The sequence below is a fragment of the Hyperoodon ampullatus genome, assembly GCF_949752795.1.
Source record: "Hyperoodon ampullatus genome assembly, chromosome: 1".
In the NCBI taxonomy this organism is placed as follows: Eukaryota; Metazoa; Chordata; class Mammalia; order Artiodactyla; family Ziphiidae; genus Hyperoodon; species Hyperoodon ampullatus.
Genome location: NC_136914.1, coordinates 181206471 through 181219031, shown reverse-complemented (window position 1 = coordinate 181219031; position 12561 = coordinate 181206471). Strand labels below are relative to the sequence as shown.

Genomic DNA, 12561 nt, shown 5'->3' with positions numbered 1-12561 from the left:
TTTTCACGTATTCAGAGTGTGAAGAACCAGGGACCAGGTGTTGGTTGAATTATTGGTCCCAATTCCGCCAGCCCCTGTAGGATTATACACTCACTCATGACTTCCCCATTGGCCATATGCACACCTCACCCCTTAACTTTGGGTTTGGCCATCTACTTGTATTGGCCAACGGGACATTAGTGGAAGGGAGCAAGCAGGGGCTTGGGTTGTGTTTGGGTATTTGGACTTGTCCTGCTGTGCTCTTGGTGTAACCATGAGAGAAGCATGACTGGGCAGCCCAACAGTCCTGAGAGAGAAAGCAACCTTGGAGCCAAGATCAGCCAAGCCCAGCTCAACCCCAGCCAACCCACAGGCCCATGACTGAGAAACAGGGGCTCTGCATTGTTTGCCACTGAAATTTTGTCACTTAACAATAGTTGACTAATGTGGATCATGCTAATAGTACCGTTTACTCTGCGATGACACTGCCGGGCACATGCTGGCCATTTCCCACACGTCTTCCCATACGATCCTGACAACATCCCTCAGACACAGGTGTCACCATCTCCATTTTGCAGAGAAGTACGCCGGGACTCAGATAGTTAGAGCAATCTGCCCAGGCTCAGGGCCAGTATGCGAAAGGGCCAAGATCCCAATCCAGGTCTGTCTGCCTCCAAAGCCCATGCTGGGTGCCAGACTTGCTTCCACATGGAGCAAGAGTTACGGGGACGGGAGCACAGCCCTCTCTCTTGAAAATGTCAGAAACACTTGATGCCTATTCGTCACCATACCCTGCCATTAGCAAAGCGCATCATTTCACGACTTTACTTCCTTTAAAGCACATCCTGGGGGTGGGTTGACTTTTTCCAATTATGACTGAGCTGTTCATCCTCAAACACCCAAGGAGACGGCCCTGTGGACAACTGTGACTAGTCTTTTCGGAGGAAGGCCCCATGAGCCATCTCAGCCTCACGACCACGTGCTGGACGCCCTTGTTCCAAACCGCCTGTTAACTGTGAGAAGTCATGTGCCGGGAGAGATGGTGGCGCTCGTGGAAGTACTCGTGGCAAACGGGGCACGTGAGGGCCTCTTCTCTCAGCCTCTTAGAATGCAGGTCGGGCCCCACGTGCTCCTTTTTGTGGTGGGACCGCATGTGGAAGACCAGGTCGGAGGTCAGGCGGAAGGAGAGGTTGCACTTGGCGCACCAGTTCTGGGTGGACAGGCCCAGGGAGGTGAGCGTGGGGGGCAGCAGGGCCCAAGAAGCGGTGGAGGAGCACGACGGAGGTGTGGGCATCTGGGCCGTGGCGTGCTTGAGCCACAGCATGGGGTCACCCAGGAAAGTGCCGCAGAGAGGAGCATTTGGTGGCACCATTTGCAGGTTCCAGAAATCACCCACCAAAAGCTTGGAGTTGGAAAGTCGACCCCAGCAACTGACATCTACTGTGTTGATGAGTCCCAGCAGCTCCCCCAGGGCGTCTACAGGTCCGCCTACCTGGAAGACGGAGGCTGGCCCTGGTCTCCCTGCTGGACTCCTGGTTGGCTTGCTGAAGGCACTTCTTTGCTCCCCGCGGGCTCCACTGGGCCACACTGAGAAGCAGGTGATGCTAGCCGGGTCCCTGGGGATGTCCAGGGTCAGCTGCTGGGGGCCAGGCTGGCCTGCAGGGTCACTATGCACCCTCTCCTGGGCCTGCCTGCCCCCGAGCCTCTTCTTGAGCCGAGGCACCTCCATGAAGGCGCTCTGCCCGTGTTCCCAGCAAGCCTTCCAGGGCATCAGCTTTCCCAGCCTGAGCTTGCCCGGGGCTGCTGACAGTGCCATCTCGGCACAGGCCTCATCCCGGCCACCGCTGACTGGGGCAGCCTCAGAGCCCAGGCAGTTTGTTTTCTCCAGCAGCACTGGCTTGCAGCCCCAGCCCTGCTCGGGTTCATTAAGCCACCATCTGTTTTCAGCTGAAGGGCTCCGCAGAGCTCCCTTCCCGGCAGCCATGGGGACCGCAGGGCCTGGGCCAGCTGAGCAAGGTGGACGCTCCAACAGCTGTCAGTCTCTGAGGCTTCTGGGACCGGGGAGGGGCCCTGAGATTGAAGGGCTCCCCCTGGTGCTTGGGTTGGCGCACTAGGACCACAGGGCTCTGCAGAGAGAGGAAGCAAAAGGCAGTGAGAAGCGTGCTCTCCACTCAGGGACATACAGGAGCACGCAGGTTGTAGGAACTTATAGAAAGCCTTCTCTCACCTGGGACCTTGGTGTCTCAGGGCAAGTGCTGATAGGAGCATGAACTCAGGGCAGACAAGTGTCCCTGTGAGTCCAGGCTCTGCCAGTCCTCAGCTGTGTGATGTTAGACAAGCAGTCCTTCTAATTAATCTTCTTGGCTAACTTGGCAAGAGACAGTTTTTGTCCTTTGCATCCAAAGAACCCTGACTACTACAGATGCAGCAACTCACCCTGACTCAGAGCACAATGCTTTCACCTCCAGGACTCCATTGGGGGGAAGGACCACAGCGCACAATGCTCCCACCCAGAGGCCAGGCTCAGTACTGCCCCCCATCTGTCAACCTCCAGGCAGCAGCTGCTATCTTTTAACAGCGACACAAGGCTTCTACCAGTCAGTCTGACTTGGCTGACAACTCTAATATGTTTGCACCCTGATTTAAAGCAGTTTATGTTCCTTGCTGCTCAGTATGCTAATTTTTCTCCCAAATCATCAGAAACTCCAAGACACTACAAGCACTTGGAGACAGGAGCTGCTGCAGCACAGGTGACCAGAGGGTAAAAGCTGGACAGTAACATCCAGACATGGTGGGTTGGGTCTGGAGCTGTTCCTGTTGCCTGCTCCCACACCTGGGGGCAGCCATCTATCCACCGGGCCCTGCCCCTGCACCAAGTGTGGGTCTCCCTCTCCACTCTCCTGAAGTGATCACAACTGTTCTTCACATGTTCATACACTTGCTTCTCCTCTGCTTACCCATCAACTGTCAAATGTGCCAGTTGTGCCAACCTGCTGGGCATCACCTGGGGAACCAGCCTCGGCTTTGCCCTTGAGACTCTCACGGCTGCAGGGGAGACACACAATGGCCATAAGTGAGGGTGGCACCCAGGAGGAAAGGGAGCCATCAGCCCTTCTGGGAAGACATTCATCCCTGCCCTTCCCTGATCTGCTCCACCAGCAAGTTCTTGAGGCTTGCAAACCCATCTTCAAGCGCCCCCTCAGCTTGTGAGAGGTTTGCTGGACCACACTCAGCTGAGTGTTCCGAGTTTTCATCATTAACAAATACGTCTCCTGAGCCCGGGAGGACCGTGAGGAGGGGACAGCTCCGCTCCCTCCTCACAGGAACATCACTTGAGTCCAACTTAGCTCCTTCCTCTCGCCCCGCCTCCTGCCCCACCTGTAAAAGGAAGCACAGGGGCCTGCCCTCCTTCTTACTATCTTGGCAACAGGAGTCTGTGACACATGTTTTGCACATGTCACCTCCTTCCATCTTCAACACACCTGGAGGGTCATCACCCTCTTTCACAGGTGAGGAGGACCCAAGTCCTGCAATACTAAGCATCTTGCGCCATGTCGCCTGCAAGGATGAGGCACAGCTGGGATTGAAACTCAAGTGTGTGTCGCCAAGCCTGCTTTGGCTGCACTGGCCATGTCGCCCTCCCAGAGACCCCAGAGGTGAACACCAAGTCAACCATGTAACCCAAACACCAAATGAGGGCATGTTGAGGGTTTAGTTCTCCTTTTCCTGCCTTCTCTCCGACTTCTCCCAAGTTTTACCCCATCAAAAAGTCAAATTCTTTGTCTAACCTCTGAGCTTTAAACAGCTCCTGAGGAAAAACATGCCAGACCTACATTTCAGCCCATTCCTCTGTGAGCCTGGTCTTGAGCTTTGTCAAGGACTTACAAGACTGGCCACCAGGGAGAGCTGAGCCTCTCCTAACATCCTTTCCAAACTGAGTCCTCAAAGGGGATGCCACTGACATCAGAGATTAGTGCCCACCAATGTTCCTTGAAGAGGAAGAGGCAGTCACATCACTCCACGAGCTGACCCTGAGATGTCCTTCCCACCTCTCTCAGCCTCGAATTCCCATCACCTGGGATTGGGCTTAATTATGTCCACAGTCCTTTCCAGATCTACCAGTGTATGACTCCAACTGGGATGAAGCCACTTCTCCCCCTTTGTCAAAGAATAACTGGTCTGCTTGAAGCCCTGATGCTGAGCTTCCGTGAGCTCACAAAGACACACGCACACCCAGGCACACTCATACCCTCACACACACTTTCACAACACATACACACTCACAATCTCATATACACACACTCATATACACATACACTCACATACATACAGTCACATATGTTCACATACACTCAAACATATACACATACTATCACACACTCAAATGCACATACACCGTCACACAAACTCCCCCTTTCTCTCGCTCTCTGTCTGTCTGTCTCTCACTGTTCTCCAGATGACAGTTTAGAACCACCTGACGTATCCCATGCCCAGGCAGGAGGCTGCCCTGCTGACCCTGGTCCGGCTGCACCCCTGCATCCCTCTGCACACAGCCCCGCTGCACTACCCTCACAGCTTGGGCAACCTTGTCCAACCACAGCCACGTAGACCCCATTGACAGAACCGTCCAGAGTGCCCTGAGCCACAGATGGGACAACCTTCTCAGGGGTAAAATTTGCAACATGTGGTCTTACTTCAGGATGGAATGTTTGCTAACAGGATGCTTCATGATATAAATATGCAACTCACCACTTCTTGACTATGTAAGTGTCTACATGTCAGAGATGCCAAGAGCTCAACAAACCTTGTTTCATGGAGTTTTCACAACAACCACGTGAGGAAATTTGCAGCTCTCAACCCAAATGTGTCCATCTCCAACCTGCAAGTGCCACAGTGCTAAACTCTGTGCTGCGCCAGCTTGTGGCAGATCTGGCCAACTGCTGAATCCACCCAAAATCGCTTCTGTCAATGCTGTCATCCAAATCTTAACAATGATAATGAGAACGAGGAGGAGGAGGAAGAAAAGGAGGAGACAAGGCACTGACCTGCCAGGGGACCTCAGCCTGCTGCCCACGCTCCCTGCGGGTCACCACCCTCACATGCACCAGCACTGCTGGGTAAGATCACTCGGGCAAATGCAAAGAATGTCCTACCAAACTCCATCTGGGGCCCCATCTAACCTCAGTCCACTCCATCTGCGACCATCATCAGATGGAAGTCTTTCAGATGGAAGATGATGTGAGTCTGCCGTGGCTTGTTCCTGGGGAGCCATGCCAGCTTTTTTTTTTGCGGTATGCGGGCCTCTCACTGTTGTGGCCTCTCCCATTGTGGAGCACAGGCTCCGGATGCCCAGGCTCAGCAGCCATGGCTCACGGGCCCAGCCGCTCCGTGGCATGTGGGATCGTCCCGGACCGGGGCACGAACCCATGTCCCCCGCATCAGCAGGCGGACTCTCAACCACTGCGCCACCAGGGAAGCCCCGCCCTGCGGGCTCTTAATGCTCATCTCCTCTTGTCGAGAGATCACAGGCTCTCTCCCATCAGACTTTGAGTCTCATCCAGCTCCAGGCTACATGCACCTCTGCCATGGTCCTCAACTCCTCTCAGGTGACCTCTGCAGATGTGTGAGGGCATCTCTGGGTCACTCCTGGCCCTGGACAGTGAGTTCTGGGTCAGGAGACCACATGCACAGCTGCTCAGGGCTGCCTCTGTCCCCCTTTCCTACATGGACCTACCAACGCCCTTTGCAACTGGAGGCTGGTTCTCTGTCCAGACAATCGCTGGGCAAAGCAGAGCTGCTCCCTCCTCTTTCTCCCTCCACAGACACCAGCAGCTCTGGCAGCGAGTGGATCTATGCAGCCCTTGTTCTTTTGCTCCCATCCAGTATTAAAAGACCGTTGCTGTCCTCCACTCCCCTCAATAGCCTCAGTTCATTCTGGCCTCTCACCCCCTGACACTATTTACTCACCCTTGGCGCTCTATTGTGTGTGTCCTGAGAAGGGACTCTTCTTGTCTTCCTTGGTTCTTTCAGTCTGAGCTCAGCAAGACAACCCTCTGAGTCATACAGACATCCTTCAGTACCACCCATAGTCTTCCTATTGAAAGAACCTGATTTCAATTCCAGGCTCTGAACCTTTCCCAGCCCTCAGATGATCTTGGCAACCTTCTGAAACTGAGCTCCCCAAGTCAACAGGGTGTCTGACCATGTCCAATCTTCCCTATCAATGGGGATACTTCTGCCTCAGGGTTCAGTCCTCCTGGGCCACCAACCATGATTCTACTGACCAAAACATGAAGTTCTCTGAGAAATGATACCTCACCCACCCCATAGCATAAAAGCACTTGTTTCTCTGTTTAGTATCTATTCCTAGATAATAGGAATCATTGCTTCATCTGAGAAGCACTGGCCACATTCTACCTTTCTGTTCAGGTTCTAACCAGGCCATCCCAGGAACCTTCCAGCCTCACATCCACATAGAGGTTAAGTGTGTGGGTTCTAGGATCAGAATGCCGGGATCAAATATAGCTCTGCTCTTACCAATCACATGACCTTGGGCAAGGTGCTGATCTTCTCCCTGCCTCTGTTTTCTCATCATGGATCACCTTGGTGCCCACTTCATCAGGTGGTTGTGAAGATTATAATGGATAAACATGTCTAGAGTGCTAAAGAGCCTGGCTCAATAAATGTTAGGTAGCATCAATTTATTATCGCACTAGTTCTGAAGCTTAGAGACAGCCTCAGGGTTGCCTACCCTCCATTCATGCCCCTCCAGGGACCAGCGCACAAGAGTGTTTAACAAGTGACCAAATGGCCTGGGCAGTTTCCTCCTCCCCCCTCCATTTACAGTAGAACTCTTTGCAAACAACTGAATGACAGCATGTTACTGAGATGTCTGCAGATACTTACCACCCCAAGTCAGCTGGTCAGCCTCCAGCTGTCCCAAGCTGCAGCTCGGAAATTAGGTCTTATTTAGTGACACCATCTACACCAACGGTGCCTTCCTGTGCTGCCTTCCTCTTCAGCTAAAACAAATGAGAACAGAAAAAAATCTCCTGTGCCCCAATTCTTTGGTTTCCCCAGACTCTGGAGATGCTTCTCACACCTTTTTGGAAGATTTCTAAGGATAATCATCCATCTACCTCTTCTACATGTGGATTGTGAGGTGCTGTGTTTTCCTGAAAAGGAAAACACACGTTTTCTAGACATGCTCCTAGCCCTAGAACCCCGAGAAAACGAAAAATTGCAGAGTTGTCCAGGCCTTCCTGGAGGCTGGCTGGTTGTGCCATGAGGTGGGAAAGAGGACTTCCCAGCCAGCCCTCGAAGGCTCCATGTCCATCTATGCCCACATCCCTCTAGCAGCAATGCCTGCTATGTCCAAGCAAAACCAAATGCAGGATTCTCAGGATGTAGCCAGCTCCCAGGCCCACTGTGAGGTCAGCTGTGGCCCTAACACAGCTTGGTCACATGGACCAATTCCTGTGGCAGCCTTCAGAGGAAAAGGCCATGGTTTGTACAACAGACTACTCAGCCAGACTCTACAATAGCATCATTAGCTAGAAAGAAAGAAGAGATGCAGCCTATTGAGGAAGGGGAAAAAAATCTAAAAGCACTGCAGCTCAAGACTTAGACTTGAATCAAAAAAAAAAAAAAGATGTGATCATCTGCTATAAAGAAAAGTTGTCACCTCCTATTTTTTGAAAAAGATATCTGCTAAGCAAAGCAGGCATGATGGTTCTAAATCATTGGAAAAGCATCCCCTCCCCCTCCCCTCCCAAAGTTCTAATACATGGGAAGTCAGCGGTTAAATGATGTGAAAGACAATTTAACTCTTCAATCCAGAGAACAGTCTCCCAAATCAAAGTGCCATGCTTATACCTATGAATGTGTCCAATGTTCTTTGATACAAAGTGGGAAAAAATTTCTTTCAATAAACACACTGAAATCCTCTTCCATCATTTTTAATTTTTGTTCAAGTCTGTGTGATTTATCTATTGACAAATTTCCTTTTGCATATCAACCAAAAAGTTAAATAAGCTGAATTATCACTAAAAATCATAACAAACTCAAAGGACAGGTTAAGTTAATTATAAGAACAAAAAGCTTCAAGTGTTGGGCAGTAATTAGCAGCTTTAAAACCAAACAAGTTTTCTTTTTCCAACTTTATATATATATATTATGTATGTGTATGTGCGTGTTTGAACATACAGCTATACATGACATAAGAATACCATCAAATAATGAAATCATGTCTCCCTGATAAGATTATATTTTTAAGAAGCAAAATATTGCTTTGCTATTTAATACTTTCTACTTTATTTCTCACAAATGAACCAGATTTGTTTTTCTGTATTTCTTCACTTAGTATGTATCTAAGACAATCTTTGATATGATGATGAAACATTTTCACTGTGTACACAAAAACAGTAATTTCCAATACCACAATAATTGTTATAAAAAGTCTGAATCAGTTAACAGTAATTATGGAACCTAATTTTTGCACACCACTAGCATTGACAAGTATATACTTTAGAAATTTATAGTTAATTTCTTATTTCAACTGTCACCCAAATGTTTCACATGCAAAGCCCTGGCCTATTGTCTTCCCACAGCTACTCTCTGAGTCCCACCCTCATTCTCCCTACCAACCTAGTCTTGCACTGCCTCCACAGAAGGATGGTGTGGGCCCCCATGTTCCCTAAATGATCCTGCAAGATTTAGCTTCCTGGTGCTGTCTGTGTCTGTAACTAAAGGCAAAATGCCAAGAAAAGGATTCATTCAATGCCTTGTCTCGAAAGCCAAGTATGTCTTTCAGCTCACCCTGAAAACTCAGAGATTTACAACTTGATCCTTCATGTATTTTTCCCACAACAGGCACTGAACAGGTTACATGCCCAGATCTTTGGATATAATCTGTTGGAGAAAGGATCTGGGGCAAATGCATCGTTCTTACCCCCTGCCCAGTACAAGCCCTGGCTGAGAATAACGGAGCGGCACAGGGTGGGTGAATGGATGAATTAAAAGAATTGCAGCCGAAAAAAGTTGACCTAGTGGAAAAAACAAAAATCCAAGGTGGAATTCTTGATGGCGAGAAGGAAAAAGGGAAGAAGGGGGGAGGAGAGAGAGAGAGAGGGAGAGAAGAAGAAGAAAAAACAGAGACAGGGAAGGACAGGGGACACAAGTAATAAAAAGATGGGTAGGAAAAAGTGAGACAGATGAGAGAAAAATACAGAAGAGGCAAGGAGACAAAAGACAGAGGCAGAGGGCAGGAACAGGAGTAGCACGGGAGAAAAAAAAAAAAAAAAAAAAAGGAACGATGGAGAAAGCTGGTGGCAGAGGGAAGAGAAGAACCGGGCAGTCAAGGGCAGGACTGAGAACCTGCCCTGGGGAAAAGCCAGTAGAAATGAGATGACTCCCGACCCCCACGCCCACTCGCGGGTCCGACCCGGGTGGCAGGACAGCGCGTCTCACCTCGGCTCTCGCGCGGCGCTGGGCGCTGGGGACGCGCTGGCAGCCCCGGCCGCCTCCAGGTCGGGGGAGTGACACGCGCGTCGGAACTTAGCGCGCGAGCCCTCGGGGGCCGGCCAGACCCCGCCTTCCCGGGTTGCCCCCGCCTCTGGGGCGGGGCCTCGGGCACCGCCCAGTTCCTAGGGGTCCGCGGGCCTTGGGGGAGGGGCCTGTGAGTGGGCTGAATCCGCAGAAAGGGGCGCCTGGGAGACCCGCTTCCCGGGCACCGCCCGCAGCAGATCTGGACGCCGGAGTGCACGCCGGCTGCGCGCCCACTCGGCTGGGCCCGGCCCTCCCGCGAGTCCAGCTCCGCAAACCCCGGCCCGCCGTCCCCGCTGGTTCAGGCCTTGCCCCGCGCCTCCCAGGTGCGGGACTGAGGAGGGTGCCCTGGCGCGGACCTGCCTTTGGAGGTGGCCCTCAGGCCACGGCGGAGGCTGCACTTGCCGCTGCTCACTCGCCCTGTGCGCCGCGACTTCTACCCTCTTGGGTCTCAGGGACCCGGGCAACAGCCTGGTTGTCAGTGCAGGTGTTCCGTGTCCTGCGACTGCGGATCCTCCGTGCTGCCCAGAGACCCCATCAGCGCGTTGGACTCTCCGTCCGCCTCCAGGCTGAGCGGCCACGCACGCTCCATCTTTGTGGAGCACTGAGAAACTTCCAGACTTCACTGGAGCTGATCCTCGGCCTTTCAGCCTTTCCTGAGCCTCCTCAGTTCTGAAATGGCAGCATCGTGCCAGATAATGGTGAGTTCTGTCACTTCACAGAATGCAAAGGTGTCCGGGAACTTAACTACCCATGGAGGGAGGGACAGGTCAGGGCCTAAAGGGTGGGGACAGGAGGGAATGCCTTCTAAGTGACTACATTCATGCCAGGTCTTGGACTACCTAGGACATTTCCCTGTAGTGAGGGTGAGAGGAGATAGGAGTGGGGTCTCAGGTAACCAGAATTGTTGCAGTGGCAGCCAGGTGTACGAGTCACATTGTTTGAGCCCAGAAGAGGGGCAGAGCAGGCTAGATAGGGGAAGAGAGAATCCTTGAGGGACTGAGAGGGAGCCCTGAGTCCCCGCTCCTTCCTTCCTTCCTTCAGTCACTCCCTAACTGCTCTGGATGCCCCTGAGAGGAGAGGGTGTGGAGACATAAGGAGACAAAGCTCTGTGCTTTTCCCAAAGGGTTGGGAGCATATAGTACACAGATAAGATTGTAAAGGAACAAAATTATGATGAGTCTGAGGTGGGCAAAATGAGATTCAGAACAGACAGTAAAGCTCTGAGTAACGGTCCCCAAAACAAACATTTTCTTCTGTGAAGAGAACCCATTAATGAATAAGGACATGAGAGATCAAATCCCAAATGTACAGCTCACTCAGCCTTAGTGAAATTATAGAATGTCTAGGACAAACCTTGAAAATAATCTGTCCACTTAGAATCCTGTGTCTAACTGAACTGTTATTCAAGAATGAATACAAAACAGAGATATTTTCGGAGGTACAAAGCCTAAGTTGAACACCCTCACAACCTTGGTGAAGGAACCACTAAAGAATGTATTTCAGAAGGAAGGAAACTGAACCCAGAGGAAAGGAGAGAGTGTCAAGAAACCATGACTGGAAGTCCAAGATCAAGGTGTCAGCAGGGTTGGTTTCTGATGAGACCTCTCTTCCTGGATTTCGGTGGCCCCCTTCCTTCTGTGTCCCCCACTGCCTTTTCACTGTGACTGTGTGAAGGACAGCACTGGTGTCTCTTCCTTTTCTTAGGAGGACACTAGACCTATAGGATTAGGGCCTAACACTTATGACCTCACTTAACCTTAATCATCTCCTGAAAGGCCTGACGTCCAAGTGCAATAACATTAAGGATTAAGGCTCAATATATGAATTTGGGAGGAAGGGCACAATTCAGTCCATAGCATTCAGTAAATATTAAATAAATTGTATCAGTAGTTTAAAGACTTTACACCAAGAAAACACCAGATATAGGAGATATCCTACCAAATATTCAAGAAGCAGACTATTGTGATCACATTCAAAGTCTTCCCAAAGACAACATAAAACACTCCCAAGTGCAGTTCAGGAGGCTAGTCTTACGTAATATCAAATCCAGATAAGAGCAGCACAAAAATAGGAAATTACAGGCCAACCTCTCTCCTGAGCATAGGCAAAAAAATCTAAACTAATACTAAATTCAATCCAGCAGTGTTTAAAACATATCATGGCCAATTTGGGTCTATTTACAATATGTTAATATTGTTTCAGATGCATTCATTTAATTAGCCATATTAATAGATTACTGGAGAAAAATATATACTTTTCACAAAATATACAGAAAATTTTAGATAAAATTCAGGACTTGTTCATGATATCTAGCACACCAAGAATATTAGTGAAATACCCTTATCTGATAAAGGATTTCTACCAAAAGGTTTCAATAAATATCATTCTTAATGGTGATGTGTTAGAGGCATTCTCTTTAAAATTAAGAATGCCTCCATCATAGCTCTATTCGTTGAAGAAGTAATCAAGACAGTGTTTTTTTAATTTTTATTTTTATACTGACCCAATGGATTTTACAGTTAAATTTTTAGAATAAGAGAGCTTAGCAAGTTGAGTGAATATATCAACCAATAAATACATTGCTTCCCAATACCAATAAACAGTTTAAAACTCTATTTCAAAATGCCATTTACACTAGCAGCAAAAATATAAGGTATTTAGAGAAGACACTTACAAAAGAAGTGAAGATCTTCATAGGGAAATAGAAATGAAAAGCATTGAAAAAGACCTAAATAAATGAAGACAGTGCCATGTTCACTGATAAGAGGACTCCTGATTGCAGATTCAAATCCCTCCAAAGGTATCTGTATATATGTTGATATCATAAACAAATATCAAGAGGGTTTTGGTGGAGTGGAGACTTGAAGAGTTGATTCTAAAATTTGCATGAACGAGCAAATGGCCAACAAGTACCCTAAGAAAAATTAGGTGGGTGATTTACCCTGTACTATCAAGGCTTGCTGTAGCACTGCGTATGTTAGGTTAGGTAACTGAACACCATGTGTATCAGGTTCTACTGGGTTATCTTCAGTAACA

General features: G+C 49.6%; 1 protein-coding gene across 1 annotated transcript; it reads right to left on the bottom strand.

The window, feature by feature from the left end:
• Positions 1 to 988: 988 nt before the first annotated feature.
• ZNF488 (zinc finger protein 488) lies at positions 989 to 1963 on the bottom strand (the record flags this gene model as incomplete). Its single annotated transcript, XM_079716310.1, has 1 exon — positions 989 to 1963. One exon carries the CDS (start codon positions 1961 to 1963, stop codon positions 989 to 991), a length of 975 nt encoding a protein of 324 aa, XP_079572436.1.
• Positions 1964 to 12561: the final 10598 nt, after the last annotated feature.